Here is a 14,677-nt window from a genome sequence, read left to right as displayed (position 1 = left end):
AAGTCCTTTTTTCCGTCACCATAAAAGAATATCATCAAACAGTGATTGTCCTTTCCATGACACCCTCCCAAATACCTGTGTCACTGTTCTATTCAGGGCCTGCCAGTCAAACAAAAGGCCTTCAAAGAATATTCTACAGTCAATCCAAGTGCGAGTCTCCCTCCTCCTAGCTCCCTTAAGATTTATGAGCACATAGTTGACAAGCAGAAGTGTCACTAGCGCTGTTAAATCTATCCTTTGAGAGATGGTAGAAATAGTCAAAAAAGGGGGATGAGAAACAAATCCTATCATACATTATGCTGCTTCTTGTTTGGATTCCACAATTTTTTTCCCCCCCTCCCTTAAGGATATTCAGTAAAGTATCTCGTCAACATCTGTTCAGAATTCTGCTATCCCTCGCTGAATATAAGCAGAAGCACTTCAGAGTGCACTACAGATGTAATGAACGAGTAATCACTCGCATATTTAGAATCTTTCGGCTTCTGCTTTTTGGATAGGCTGCTGCTGTGGGAGCAGAAGCAAGAAGCCTCCTCAGTATTCTTCAGGTCTATTCTTCTCTGTGCTGAGAGTCGCATTAGTCCATATGGCGCTCCACATTCTAAAATCTAAATCAATACCACAAGGGTTTTCATCAATTGATTTATGCTTTACTCTACTGCTCATAGCTGAAGTATCAAGCTCTGATTGTCAGGCACTAATGACATGCTAACCATTTGAAAGCAGCTGAATTCCTACAAATGTCATGTCAATAAAATGGATTTATATAGAAATAGGTGTTGCATATAAATGTATTTGAGTAAATCAATGAGGTCTCATGACGAGGCCTGTGTTTAAATGCGAGTCGATCAATGATCCACTTAGTGGCACTTGGGTATTCTTGAATGATAAGCAAAATGATCAGAGCAACTCATCAGTGGAGCACAGCCAATTCATTTTCTATTTATATGACCATGTGGAATATCTAAGGTGTGATTATGCCACTGGGCGGTCTGCCTCTCCTTCCGTCATTAAAGACATTTGCAATGACAATATATTATATATATATATATAGATATATATGGTGCTGGATGGATTGACATGACAAAGTTATAAAGGAGGTATAGTTCAAAGACAAGGTTGTAAAATATTAAATAGAAGTGAAAGTCTTGATGATGAAAGTGATAGAATTAGCTTTTGCCAAGTCTTTAGAGATTTGGTTATGTTTCGAATCAAGGTCGCTCCACTGAAATGCCCCATTTTTCTATGCAGAATAGCGATACTAATCAAAAATGTTCTACATAAGTTACTTTCTGTGGACTATCCCAGTCAGTGAGCGTACTGATAATGAGCACAGTTGGAGACGAGAGAATAATGCTTTTTGATAAAAAAAGAAAAACCCGCCTCAATCACTGGAAGAATTCAGTAAAAGAGAGTAGAAATTGGACTTTTGGTAGGTGAGAGATTGAACTCATTTTTTTGAGATTGTGTCTCATTTTTGGTGAATCTTTCTCACAAAATGATGGTAGCCTTGGGCTTTAAGGGTGTTGCGTACTGTGTGCGGTGGTGGTGGTGGGGGTTTTCTTTTCAAGGATGCTTTTCTCAGTGTAAAATCTGATAGTAGCATAGTTAAGATGTGGCTATAGAGTGGCTACTCTCGACTCCAGTTGTCAGAATCAGATCAGAGTTGTCAAACTCAGATCTTTTCATATCACCACAAAATATATTTTGCATATTGCATATTGTACAAACGTTTGCCTTTTTTCCCCCACAGTGAATACTCCTCATTTCCTGACTATAAAGGGTGTGGAGGTCAATGCCGGACAGACTGCGTCCTTTCACTGCACTGTCAACGGACGCAAGCGGGACAACTTCCGCCTCTGGCTTCAGGTACGTAAGAGATGTTGTTATCTTGTTTTTTTTTTACACTTCTGAAATGCATATTTGTTACTTAGCGGGCTCTTCTGGTTTAAGCTTTTTTTTTTTCTTTAATAGATGACAGTTTTCAAACAATCAAGCTAAATACTGAAATAAAAATTTTGTGACCCAGCTAGAGTAACTTCCAGCTCAACGTCTTAGCAGGTGAAATCAGGACAGTAACCAGTGACAATTAGCCTTTTCAACATCATGTTAAAGCAAATATCCACTGACATCTATTTTTATTTTTATTTTTTATTTTTTTTAAGATTGGAAAAATCACTGAGCTCATTTACAGTCAAAACTATTTAAAAAGTATAAATGGATACAAATCATAAGGAAAAAAAGCATAGGGATCATACAGAGCACTGAGTGTATGTATGTTTGTAAAAGAAGATACGGTAGGATTTACCACTGTTGCACATTATTCATTCTGGGTGGCACAGTAGTACAACGATTATAGAAAGAAGTTTCTGGACTTGCACCTTGGAATAAGATGTAGGGAATACGGATGGAGGAAAGGATCAGTGGTTTAAAGTCTGGTTGTTTTTGATCTTTTATCACTGAACCGTCATTACTTTCAAAGCCCATACAAAGATACTGATACTTGGTTGCCACCCGTTCTTTCAGGAAACTCTTGCAGCCATTAAAATTCATTCTGTGCTCCATTTGACAATTTCAAGCTGAGACATTCACACATTGCTCTGTTTTGCCCTTGTTTGAGATTTCACCTGCTCACCAGATTCCCAGAGACCTTTGCATCTGGGAGGTTGGGGGATTAGGGTTGTTTCAGATCACTGCAGTATTGTCTTAACCTATATACACGTGGGCTCTGTGGATACTGTGTACTATATCTGGCACAACTGTTCTGCACAGCAGTCTCGAATTGACCTTGTTCTGAACAGCGAAGGTAGTGCATCTGGCAGACATAACCCTGCTGGCTCTGCTGCTAAGCACACTGTCACACATGTGATCAGTGGGAGCATGACGCTGGGTAAAGGTCCTCTGCCAGGTACTCCATCATTTTAACAAACACGTCCTCATTAGCACAGGAGCTGGAAAACAAACATTAAGTGAAGTCCCCCGATGACAGTAATGAAGAAATATTTCTAATGAACAAATGTCCCCCATCTGCCTGCTGTGAGGGGTGACAGCTGGGGAGAGCCCACTGTGTTTGTGTGTGCGCGTGCATTCCAGTGTGATAAATGTATCCCCACTATCAACCACCAATGGGAACGATAGGACACAAACAAACACGCACAAGAACAGGGGACAAGTACACTCAAACAGAGTTTTTTTAAAAAAACACAAGGTCAGGCCACTTTGCTTATTAAACCTTTCCATTTTGGAGGTTCACTTGTGCGTTTGTCTCTGTTCCAAACAGGGCATGGGTGGACGGGAGGCCCCAATGAAAGCCACTAAACCTTGGAACAACCGCCGCTTCATAGGCACTTTCGATGTGGAGAACACAACCAAGGGCGACTCGGGCCGCTACCGCTGCATTGTCCACTCAGACAAAGGGGTTGGAGTGTCCAATTATGGTGAACTAACCATAAAACGTGAGTATTTGTCCCAAAGCAGAGTAAAAATGCAAAACCGACCTATTTCAGTGAAAACAAGGCAGAAAGCGGGAATGTTTTCCATCCGCATGACCTTCATGCATTCAGCAAAGTTAACGGGAGATAAACAGGAACTGCTGCGTGTTTGTAGATGAAAATGTCCTCTAAGGCAGTACTAAAAATACTAGCTTTTTATGTTGATTTGTTATCCAGAGGACTTTAATACTTCCTCTGCAAAGGTTGTCCTTGACTGAGCACAATTCCCCCTAAAAGATCACAAAGGCAAGAGGCACCAAGGTTTACAGTAACCTCACTGATATTTCACTCCTGCAGTCATTTGATATGAATTTATGGAGTCGTCCGAAACTAAATCCAGCAAGGCCTCTCTTTCCTACAGCCCTATAGCCCAGTAATGGCCTTCTATATTTCTTCACCTCAATTTTCTTGCTGTGCTCTCAATTGAATTTATGGTCCTGATTTTTTTCTCCTTCCCCTTTTCTTTTTTTTTTTTGTCTTCAAGCTTTATGTGATTGATAGGTTTAATCCTGGCTGTCCAGATCGAGGTCTGTCAATCATGCGAGAATGGCTGGGCCCAGACACAGCAGAGCGTAGAGGGAGATAAAGTCTCTCTGCCTGAGTGTATCAGTGGGTTTCAGTGGTGTACTCAAAGAAAATTTACTGACACATTGGAGGCACTCAAAACCACACTTGTGCATAAATTCAGCAACACAATCACTTGCACATCCTCACGCTTGCACAAACCTACACGAGAGCAATATTTTTGCTGATAACTGCTTCCAGTGTGTTACCGTGTAGATATTTTCTTCTTACTCAAGACAAACCTCTTAAATTTAAAGTGCTTTCATCATAAATATTTAAAATATCGTAATTTTCTATATTTAGGGGTGAATCAAGTCTTGTAAGTCATTCCACTTTAAATTCAACAGAGATGTCACACTTCAACGACTTTAGCATAAGCCAGCTCGTTAAAAGAGGAAAAGAGGCGTTTTCACACTTATGAGTGTCCCACATAAAATGCTGATATCTCGCCTTATCGTACCAGTCATAAAACAAGTGCTTAACCCTCCTAGCAATGAGTCTGAGTTGTAAATCCTCTTTAAATGTGTATTCACCGCGCCCGTGACTCGTTTTTGGAGTGACCATGGAGCGATTCTGTGGATTATGAGCCTGGTACAGTCGCACGCCGGCTCTCCCCCCCCACCCCTCATTACCATACACTGCCTTTTCCTTCAACATGAGGAGAGTGAATGCTTGATTATCCCTGATAATCACTTCTGCCTTTCGTGCCAGTGTTCCATCAGATTTATGTGCCTATGTGGAAGTGCACTGCATGTATTTGCGGATTGGCCCAGAGCTGCACCCTTCCGGTGTCCCCCCTTGTGATGAGCTCTCCTGTAGTGCAGCCGGTGGTTTTGAAAGAAGGATAATTACTTCTTGTCCAAGTGCTGGCTCTTTTCTTGCCCTGGTTAGAATCACCTGGAGCCTGCAAAGCATTTGCTGAGCTCTAACACAGTATACTTGGCAATGTTACTAACTGAACAATGCGGAGGTGCAACTGTGTCGGCACTAATGAGAATAGCCACCGAAAATCGAAGGCCAGCCAGTCAAGCTCCTCATTTTCCTCTGGCCACCTCTTCTCATATTAGGAGCAGATCAATTCTTTACTCACAGCAGCCCACTTAGGAAAGCGCACATCATAATGAGGACCTCTTGCATCTTAACAAGAGAGGATCAGGGGATGTAACAGACAACTGAAAGAAGGATTTATAAACGATGAGGTCTAACCTAAGAACAGAGAAGAGTGGCAGCCCTTATTATCGTGCTCTGTGTGGTGGATGGCAAATGGGTAGGAACGTGAGTGTGTGCATGTCTTTAGTTGGTGTGTATGCTGTGAATTATTAGAAATAACATGTAAAAAAACTTTTGAAAAGTCGACTGATGTAAGTCAAAAATGAAAAAGATTGCTTTGTCAAATACATACATTGCATTAAAAAAATGGATGTTGGTACTGTGAATCTCTCACTGGTTTGCATGTCCTGCTTTAGCATCCTTTTTCTAGTCTAATGAGGATCATCTTTACAACATAAACATCATGTTGCATCGAATAAGATTCAAATCTAGCAGCTGAGGCTATGAACTCATGAGAAAAGGGTTTACTGAGGTAACGGATGAGTGAGCCAAAGGGCTGTTTGCCTATAGACTTCTATACGACCAGGGTCGTCACCCCTATTGGAGGATGGGTTTAAAGTGCTGCTGTTCTGCTTTTAGTTTTACCGAACAAACATTTGTCAGTGAAACTTTACAAATGAAGATTAATCACTGAATAAAAATTGGAATATAATTGACACTTTCAACAGTTTCAAGTCCTTGTATAGTGGTTCCTTTTGATGTTTTTTTTTGCATAATGTGCAGTTGTGTGATTGTGTTCTGGCAGGAAGGCAGGCAGGTGCTGTGGTAGAAGAGGGCGCAGCTGTTGCCAGGCCGTTTGCCTGTCTGGTCAACATCGCGACAACAGCTGCTCGCTGACCCCGCGTATGGTCGCCACTGTCATCTGTGGACTGTCACACATTTCCAGCTAGCACCGGGCTCAGCTCGAAGACCTTTCCAGGGCCCCGCTGCTTCAAAGCTGCCCTGCTAAGGCTTAAACATTGGGAAATTAGTTGTTAATATCCTGAAATGTTCCAGCACTTGAGTGCATTTCACACCAGTAATCTGTTGTTTTCAGTGCATCTGCTATGGCTGTTGAACAGGGGATTACTGCACCTACAGGAATTATTTCATCACCATAAGCTGCTGTTGTCTTTGTGAATCAGTAACTTTTCAAACTTAAATGAAATGCTTATTGCTGTAATACATCATGCTGTTTAGTCTTTTGCAGAAATGGTCTCAAGTGACATCTGCAACAATAGAACTGAACCATGCAGCGCAGTGCATATGAAAGCGTGCTCTCTGCAAAGAACAAAAAATTGCTTGGATGACTAAATAGGTCTTGCTGGATGGAGTAACAGGGCTTAAGTCATTTTTATTAACCAATTGGTTACATTTTGTGCTGTGTGGCTTCTGTGAATCATCATGACTAGGTCAGCAGCTAGGAAGTTTGCCATATTTTGTGGCCCTTATTAAGGCGTTATTGAAGAATGAGTGTGTTGATAAATGTGTCAAAATCTGATAATGGTTACATGATGTGCTTTTGTGGATGCAGGATATAGTATTAAGTTTCTAAGTTGTGATTTCGGGAAATTTCTTTTAAATTTGTTGTTTTATCAAAAAGTGCTGTTCTCTGAAACCAATAATGTCACATTTGATCTTTTCAAATATATAAAAAAGCATATTTTTCTCAATTTCATCATACTGATAGTACAGAATGAGCATGTGCTGTTTTCTGTTGCTTAAATTAATCTGAACATATTGCCACTTAACTCAGTTAAATCCCTTTTAAGGGCAAAACAACAGACCATAAAAGACCATCAAAACAAGCCAATGGTTTAACTCAGATTTTGGGTCACCTTATTTCCCTGTCTGGCTCCAACGTGCCGACTGTTGCACAATGTGTAAGTGTTGAAGAAGACCTGGTGGATTATCTGGTTCGCTTTAGGTGATGTTTGACAGCAACACTAGAAGCTTGGATTAGTGGGAGTTTAGTGGGACCTGCAGCTGAGGTCACTGTGGGGTAACCATCTGCTGAGGAACAGCCTCCAGTTCTCTGTTGGACACCTCATTTGCCTGTGGACTTGTGCCTCTCCATGACAACTCCATGAGAAGCAGCCGGGTGACTAATGGTATTATTCTGTTACGTGTACCCTCATTAGAGCTGCTCACTGGGGTCGCTAGGACATGCAACTATTGTAGTATGTGACAGGGTAGATTCCTGAGCAATTCCGCAGCCGCTGGTCATGGCTCTTCTTTGACAGTTTTAGATTTTTGGTTGTACCCAGAGACCTTTTTCTCAGGGTGTTGTCTGTGTATTGCTGTTTGAATCTTCAAATGGTAATTTGAACAAAATTTTACATTAATTCAATAAAAGGAACAAATCCAATATGCATTTTATTGAAATGGAAATTTTTGCAGCCTCTGTAAATCACTGTGACCTTTTTAAATGAGATTTATTTATTTATTTATTTTTGGTCAAAAACTGGCTTAAAGGTGTAAACACAGAAGTATAAAACTACTTCAGAAGTTTCCATTGGCAACCGCTCAAATGTTAGTGCAGCAACTCCTTACCTGGTTATATGATGAAGCAGTCCTGATGTCGGAAAAAACCTGACATTTCGAGAAGCACCATTAAACAAGAAATGGCACGAGGTTTAAGTTGGATTAGGAAAATACAGATGACATAACAAAGAAAAGGTCGTCTTCAAGGTTGTCATTGAACGCTACATTTGTCTGAAAGAGAAACTTTATTTTTAATATTATATTTTCCTGTCAATTCAAACATTGAAGGTTAAAGTGCTTCTTCTCCTTCCCTTCAATTTCTCATTATTTTGTTGTTTTTTTTCTTTTGCAGGGGAGGGGAGGGGTGGACTTGTGCAAATATCTTTCCACTTAATACAACATTACACCAATATCTGATTTTACATTTTAGTTTACTTAAATAATGACAGCTACCATTACTTATAAGCTGTTTTTGTGGTGGTAATGAATTAATGCATTGTTTTAGGTTAACCTCACAGTGTTTATCTAAAACACCTGTACTGTAACTCTGGTTTATGTGCTTGGCTGCATTTATTCATGTTCGACCGTGGCACTGTAATAGGAAGCGACAATAGGAAACAAGTAGTTTGTAAAAACATTCTTCACTCCTACATTTTACATGATAAAATGTAAGTGGTATTATTGCAAAGTGTTTAAGAACCACAACAACTCAGCAATGAAGTGTCAGACTGCTTAAAGTTGCAAAACAGGGTCACATAGTGCATAAAAGTCACAAACACACTGCTGTCTCAATAACTGCAGAGTTTGAGATGTTTCTCAGCAAAAATTAATTCCAGCAAAAGAAATTGTGCACCAGGATCTTAATGGTATTGGTTTATGGAAAGCAAGCAGCTTGTGCTGGTGGTGACTCATTGCTTCTGTCCATATAGTGTATGTGGTTATTCTGAATGATCTAGAAATACTTGGCGTTATCAATTAATTTGTCATAGTAGCTTATTATAATATAGTATGAATAGATTACACGGTTAATACTGAGCGTGTTTGTTTTTTAGGCCTAACAGTCAGCTCTTTACCTTTAAATAAATTGTAAAAATCCGACAGCAGTCTTTAATAAAACGCTCCCAGAATCGCCTACCATAGCTGTCATAACCAAAGGCTTTTCCATAGAAGTCCTCTGATTGAAATCAATACATTGTTTAATGGGAGCACCATTTACCAAGGTCTGGGTAACTTTATTTACTCCTCTGTGAGGGGCTGCTGTCACTTTTAAAATGTATGTGATTACATGGCACAGTGTACTACTGATGAGAGATTCCATTCATCAAACTGGAACTATTGATTGTTACAGGGCTCTTGTTGAGTACGTTGATTATTTGAAAACATGAAGATATTCTTCATGTGCTTCTAGAGAATTTTGATGTGGTTGATTTGGTTTAACAGAAGGTATTGATTTTGGGCCTCTTGTTCACTTGCAAGTGTTCATCTGCAGACTTTTTTTTTTTTTGTGCTTTTTACACAAACCAAAAGTACATAATTGCTTTTTTTTTTTTAATGTGAAAACTTTCCACAATTACAGTTTGATTACTTATCGTCACAAAAAAACAAAGACAAAACAACTTTTTGTTTTCCTAGAGCCCCCAGTGCCTATTGCACCACCCCAGCTGACTGCTGTTGGTGCCACCTATCTTTGGATCCAGCTCAACGCCAATTCCATCAACGGAGACGGTCCAATAATTGACAGGGAGGTGGAATACCGCACTGTGTCTGGGACCATGTATGACCTGCAGCCTGTAGACAAGACCACACACAAGATTGGCCACCTGGATCCAGACACAGAGTATGAGATCAGTGTTTTGCTGACCAGACCTCTGGAGGGAGGCACTGGAGCTCCTGGGCCCCCTCTTAAGGCCAGGACCAAATGTGCTGGTAAGGCCAAAAATTTTAATTACTTGCACAACACCACTAGAATTTTTTTTTTTTTTTTTTTTTTTTTAAACTTGCATGTTGTTTTGCTGCGTCAAATGAATAGGCTCATGTTTTGAGTAATACAAATACATAGTTGAATAAATGCTGACCACTATTGTTTGGATGCAGTTTGCCTCCAGGCGACATGTACCATTACCTTGTGATCAAAGTTGCTCGCCCGAGGTTGTTGAATGCTCAGTCTTTGCATAAGGTTGCCACAACTTCTTTCAGCCAGTCACTAAATTACAGTTTGACCAATTATTTTCCTAGTCAATGTCCTATTTTTCCTAATTGTCCTTCTAATTTTACTCTAGTGTGACTGAGCAAGTAAGCACTAAATTCATATACCCAGTCTTTTTCTTTGTGTTCATGGGGTAACTGTAAATTTGCTCCAGTATTTGGATACCAAAGACTTCTTCCTATGCATATCAGTATCTGTCTAATTGTAGTTGCATGCACTATATTTCCATTCCAGGAACTCTTGTAAATCCTTGGTCACTTTATCCATCACACTAGTGATGTACTGATTTAATGGTCAAACATTGGTAAAAGCCAATATTGTTGGAAAATAAGTAAGGTCACATTTACCTGCCAATGTTTCTCTTGTTGAGTCAGTTCTCATTTACATGATATAGACTGATTTCATATGTTTTAATCTGTCATTTATATTTCGACTATTTTTGTTGCACGAAAGACAACAGAGCTAAAACAAAACAAAAACCCGAACGCAGTATGAGCACTGGCTGTTGTTCAGATTGTTATTCTGGCTCAGGAGCAATTTCTCTCATCTTAAATTGTTCCGCCCTCGACAAATGGAAGCGGTTAGATGATTTTCCTCCCAAGTAAATAAATTACTTTAAAAAATTACTTTGTTTTTAATTTTTTTGCCAGATGTTGAACATTTGCCTTTTTTTTTCTGCATCTTGGAAAGAAGCAGCAAAGAGAACACCAGAGTCTAAATGTCAGAGGTTTAAATATAAACACCCATCTCTAGCTAGTTCTAATGACAGACTGTCACATAGATAATCATATTAAGGTGAATTTTCTTTGTGGGGACTCGACAGCCTGTTAATTTTTCAGTTTGTGAATAAGCTACAACCCTTTGCTAATAATTGTTATGGATCCAAAAATAATGGTAACATCTGTGGCAGCTCAGATTGCTGAAAACTAAGGGTGGACTACCTTGTCAAATACCAATGATGATACATTTTATCCAGGATGTTGATCCGCTATACCACCATGCTGTTCTGCTTCTGTTTACAAAATAAGCTAGACGACCCAAGATGTATTTTGTTACGCATCTTGTTTTTCTATGCATCTAATTGTGTATTCAGGCGGCGCCGTTATCATTTGATATCACAATCTGTTCTCTTCCTTTAAGACTGTCCACATTGTAAGATGTCAGACAACACCCACTAACAGCTTGAATTTAAACTTTCACTTTCGTTGGAAGAGCATTGCAACATTCCAACCCAATGGGCTTTATTAAGTTTTTATTCCCTGTTGAATTATATGGATCAACATAGTGGAAGGTCGGTGGTCAAAGCAGATCAAGCAGTTCCTTCAGTTACTGCCTCAACTTTGTTGTGTTTGTACAGTCCTGAACGTACATTTACAAACAAACCGTTCAAAAGAGCCCCCCCCCCCCCCCGTTTAACGAATCATCCCCTGCATACAACAAATAGCCATCAGGGTTCCATTGTTTGCGAAGCTGCATTGTGTTTTCTCTAAAGCCTCATTGCATTTGAAGTAAATAACTGAATCTGGTAATTGCTCGACATATATCATTGCTGCTTTACTTGGTAATTATTTTTCTGTTTAGAGGAAGCCCCTGTGTGTTGTCATTGTTCCCAGCCATAGATTTTTGGAAAGGCTTTTTTTTTTTTTTTTTTTTCTTTTGCATTTGCACCTGGAACAATGGCGCAATCTTAAGTTTTTCATGGAAAAGAAAGACTGAACGCCTGTGTCTCAGCGGAACAATAACCATGACATAAGTGATTATTTGTGGTGGCCCTCAGATATATAAAGCGGAGGACAGGCCTACCACATGATTAACTTCATAACTACTTGTTTATTCTGCTTAATTCTCATTCCAAACAGACTTAAAGCTTTTTAATTTATCACCAACACAGATTGATAATATTTTTGAAGCACAGTGGCTCCTTAAATTTGGATTATTACATCGCTGCTGTACTGTGGGAATTTAAACTCAAACATTTAGATAAACACTTTGATGTTACTGTACAAATTGCCCTTCTCACAACATTAACTAGCTAAATTCCCTCTGTGTGCTAGGATGCCAACATGAGGAACAAAACAAACCGAGCCTCAGCAGTTTCCTCGGCTAATGCCGTTTGGTGTCCGGAAAAATGCTGATGAAAATTAAATTCTTCTCCCCTTTCTGCCCAGGGTGTAACCCCCCGTCTCCCTGCTGTGAAGGTCACGAGCTTGTTCATTTTTAGTCTGGTTGATAGGGATGAATGAGCCTACCTGAGTTAGGTCCAGATTCTGCAGGGGTCCTGCTCCTTTGGCCACCTGCCGTCACTGTTGCGAGATTGATGGCTGTGGCTCCTGAAGTGTGTTTGAGGAAGCAGCTCTTGATCTTGCCCAGCTCTCTGCTGGTCTGTCCCACTGACAGGCTGGGCCTCAGCAGTGCTCCTAATTGAACGGTTAAGACTCACTGGGCCATGTGATACATCAATGTTGATACAGACAGGCCCAGAGACTCGCTCCCCTTCTCCCTGTACTGCTGTCTGGGGGCGCTAATGAAAATCTGTGGCCACTTTAGAGTACTGCCACTCACATCATTATTCATAGCCATGCTTTGGTCACTTCGCAAAATGAGCAATGTTTCTGATGACAAAGGATGCTGTAATTCAATCTTCTGTAAAACGGAGAATGTATAATGCAAGGACGCCACCAATTCAATTCAGAGGCAGGAGGAAGAAAGGGCCTTGAAAGGTTTTCTTTCCCATGAAGAACCTTCATTACTTTCCTGGTGAACAACAAAAGAGCGTCTCATCCAAGGCTCTGTGATTGCTTTAGGGAGGTTATTTGTTGGTTTCAAGTGTTTGCAGAGTGATTCAAACTGCATTTTGCTTTTGCATATCCTCGTGTCTATGGACTGTTGACGCTGAAATTCACAAGTTAACATTTGTCATTTGCTCCTTTTCCTTCTGGCAAACATTTCTGAGCTGAAAGTGAAAAGCATTTGGTAACCATGCTGCCCTTCCATGTGAAATTTGTGAAGTTGTTTACCACTTGAGAGTCCTCCACACTCTGTAAGTGCTACTTGAAGGAAAGCAATGTATTATCAGGTGGTGCCCTAGGATCACAGCATGTTGCCCTGCATTTTGGCAACATTATTGAGAGACCATCTCACACAGAGAGACCATTTCCAGCCCACACTAGGAAGGCAGATAACCAAACCTTAAACAACTACTCATCTGCAGTCTGAGCGGTATTTGAGGTCTTGGTGGAAATTTATTTTCCCCATATTTGTTTGTTTTGTGTTGAGGTATTCACAGACTTGTATTGAATCAGGTCAAGTTCCAGCAACACTACACATTTGAAACTATTTCTACATGTGTTATCCTAAACTAACAAATGTACTCTACTAATCAGTTTGCTTAAATTGCTGAATAAGGCTCGTGCTCTTTTTGATTAGGCCGACTTCTTGGCAAATTCTTAATTTTTTAAATGTGTGCTTTTTTTAAAATTTTCAGATATTTTAGTCATTTTTTAATGTATTTTTTTTAATACAGAATTGTGCAAAAGTCTTATTTCTTTGTGTTTTACTAGGAAAAGGAGAGATAAGTGCTATGACTTACTGAAATGGCAAATATGTCTCAAGATGACCCCACAAATAAATGCTACTATAATGTTGAGGTCTGGATTCTGTTTCAGTGTGTGCTTTTTAGGGAAACTCTCGGTGACTACGTTCTGAGATGACTAATTGAAGAAAAAAAATTAGACTAATCCACTAGTCTTAAACTAAAAACACTCTGAGTAAAATTTGAGGACCATTTAATGGAAAATGTCAAAAACTAGTGACAAAAGCATCATAAATGAATCATGCTGCTTAAATCAACACCGTGCATTATGAACACGTTTTACTCCAAGCAATGAAGATGAAGAACATGAAAAATCTCATTCTAACAGTGTTATCAAAAAGATGAGGCCTAGATGAGCAGAGTTATGTTTCTCTACAACAGGCAGATGGCTGCATAATGTTTAGAACACAATAATTTACCGGCATTGGGCATCAATTAAAATGTAAAATAGATTAACCAACTAGTAAGTCTGTTACTGACTAGTGACAACAGCGATGATTAGTCTGCTAATGTACTAGTCACTCACATCCCCAGTGCTTTTCTATGCAGGTGTGCTTTTGTGCTTTTACTGCATTGGCAGTGTGTTTTGATTCATTGTCATGCTGAAAATGAAGCCACTGTTAATTTAATGCTTTGTAAGTATGGTGGATCTAAATCTGATGGTACTTTTCTCCATTAGTAAACTTCCATTCATTTTAATTTCCATTTTTATTGGCTGTAATGCAGTCCCCAAACCGTGCCAGAGTGTCTACCGTGTTTTACAATGTATACACTCACTGCTGTATCTCTGTCCTGAGTTTCTCCATACATATTCATGACGATTTGAACCAATATTTTTATCATGCCATAGGATCTGTAGCCACCAATTCGCAGTCAAGTCCTTATGTGATGTGGCATATCTCAGCCCTTGGTGAACATCAGATTAAGCGAAAGGTCCTGTGTCAGGATTTCACTGAAATGATTTTCCCCAGTTTCTTTAGGGACCTAACTTTCTGATATTGTTCATCTACTTTAGATACTTCTGCTTTTGTCAAATTGTTTAAGGACACACTGTACATCATGCCAAGATATGCCTTCAGCTAATAGTCCTTTGGGAATCACTTTGTTTGTGGCAAACTGCTATTTTATGCCTTCCAAACTCTGTTATCGTTGTCATTTTTCATAGAATTAACTAAAGAAATTATGTAAAATGAAAGCTTTTGGCAGGCTGGTAGTAACAAAGTGCCAAAAGATAAAATTTAAAATTGGGTTGTT

The 14,677-nt window shown here is 39.6% G+C and overlaps 1 protein-coding gene across 2 annotated transcripts in view; it reads left to right on the top strand.

The window, feature by feature from the left end:
- The window catches only part of LOC146613138 (receptor-type tyrosine-protein phosphatase mu), a 164,447-nt gene that overhangs the window by 57,203 nt on the left and 92,567 nt on the right, over positions 1–14,677 (top strand). For both annotated transcript variants that reach the window (XM_085378523.1, XM_085378522.1), the window contains exons 5-7: positions 1,751–1,866; positions 3,278–3,452; positions 9,258–9,551. In XM_085378523.1, coding sequence (XP_085234649.1) covers positions 1,751–1,866; positions 3,278–3,452; positions 9,258–9,551 — 585 coding nt within the window. The remainder of the gene's footprint in view (positions 1–1,750; positions 1,867–3,277; positions 3,453–9,257; positions 9,552–14,677) is intronic.

The sequence above is a fragment of the Diplotaxodon limnothrissa genome, linkage group LG18, assembly GCF_057381915.1.
Source record: "Diplotaxodon limnothrissa isolate DT_005_m linkage group LG18, D_limnothrissa_male_GT1.1, whole genome shotgun sequence".
Taxonomy (NCBI): Eukaryota; Metazoa; Chordata; class Actinopteri; order Cichliformes; family Cichlidae; genus Diplotaxodon; species Diplotaxodon limnothrissa.
Note: the sequence above shows the minus strand (reverse complement) of the source record. Positions and strands in the feature narration are given on the sequence as shown.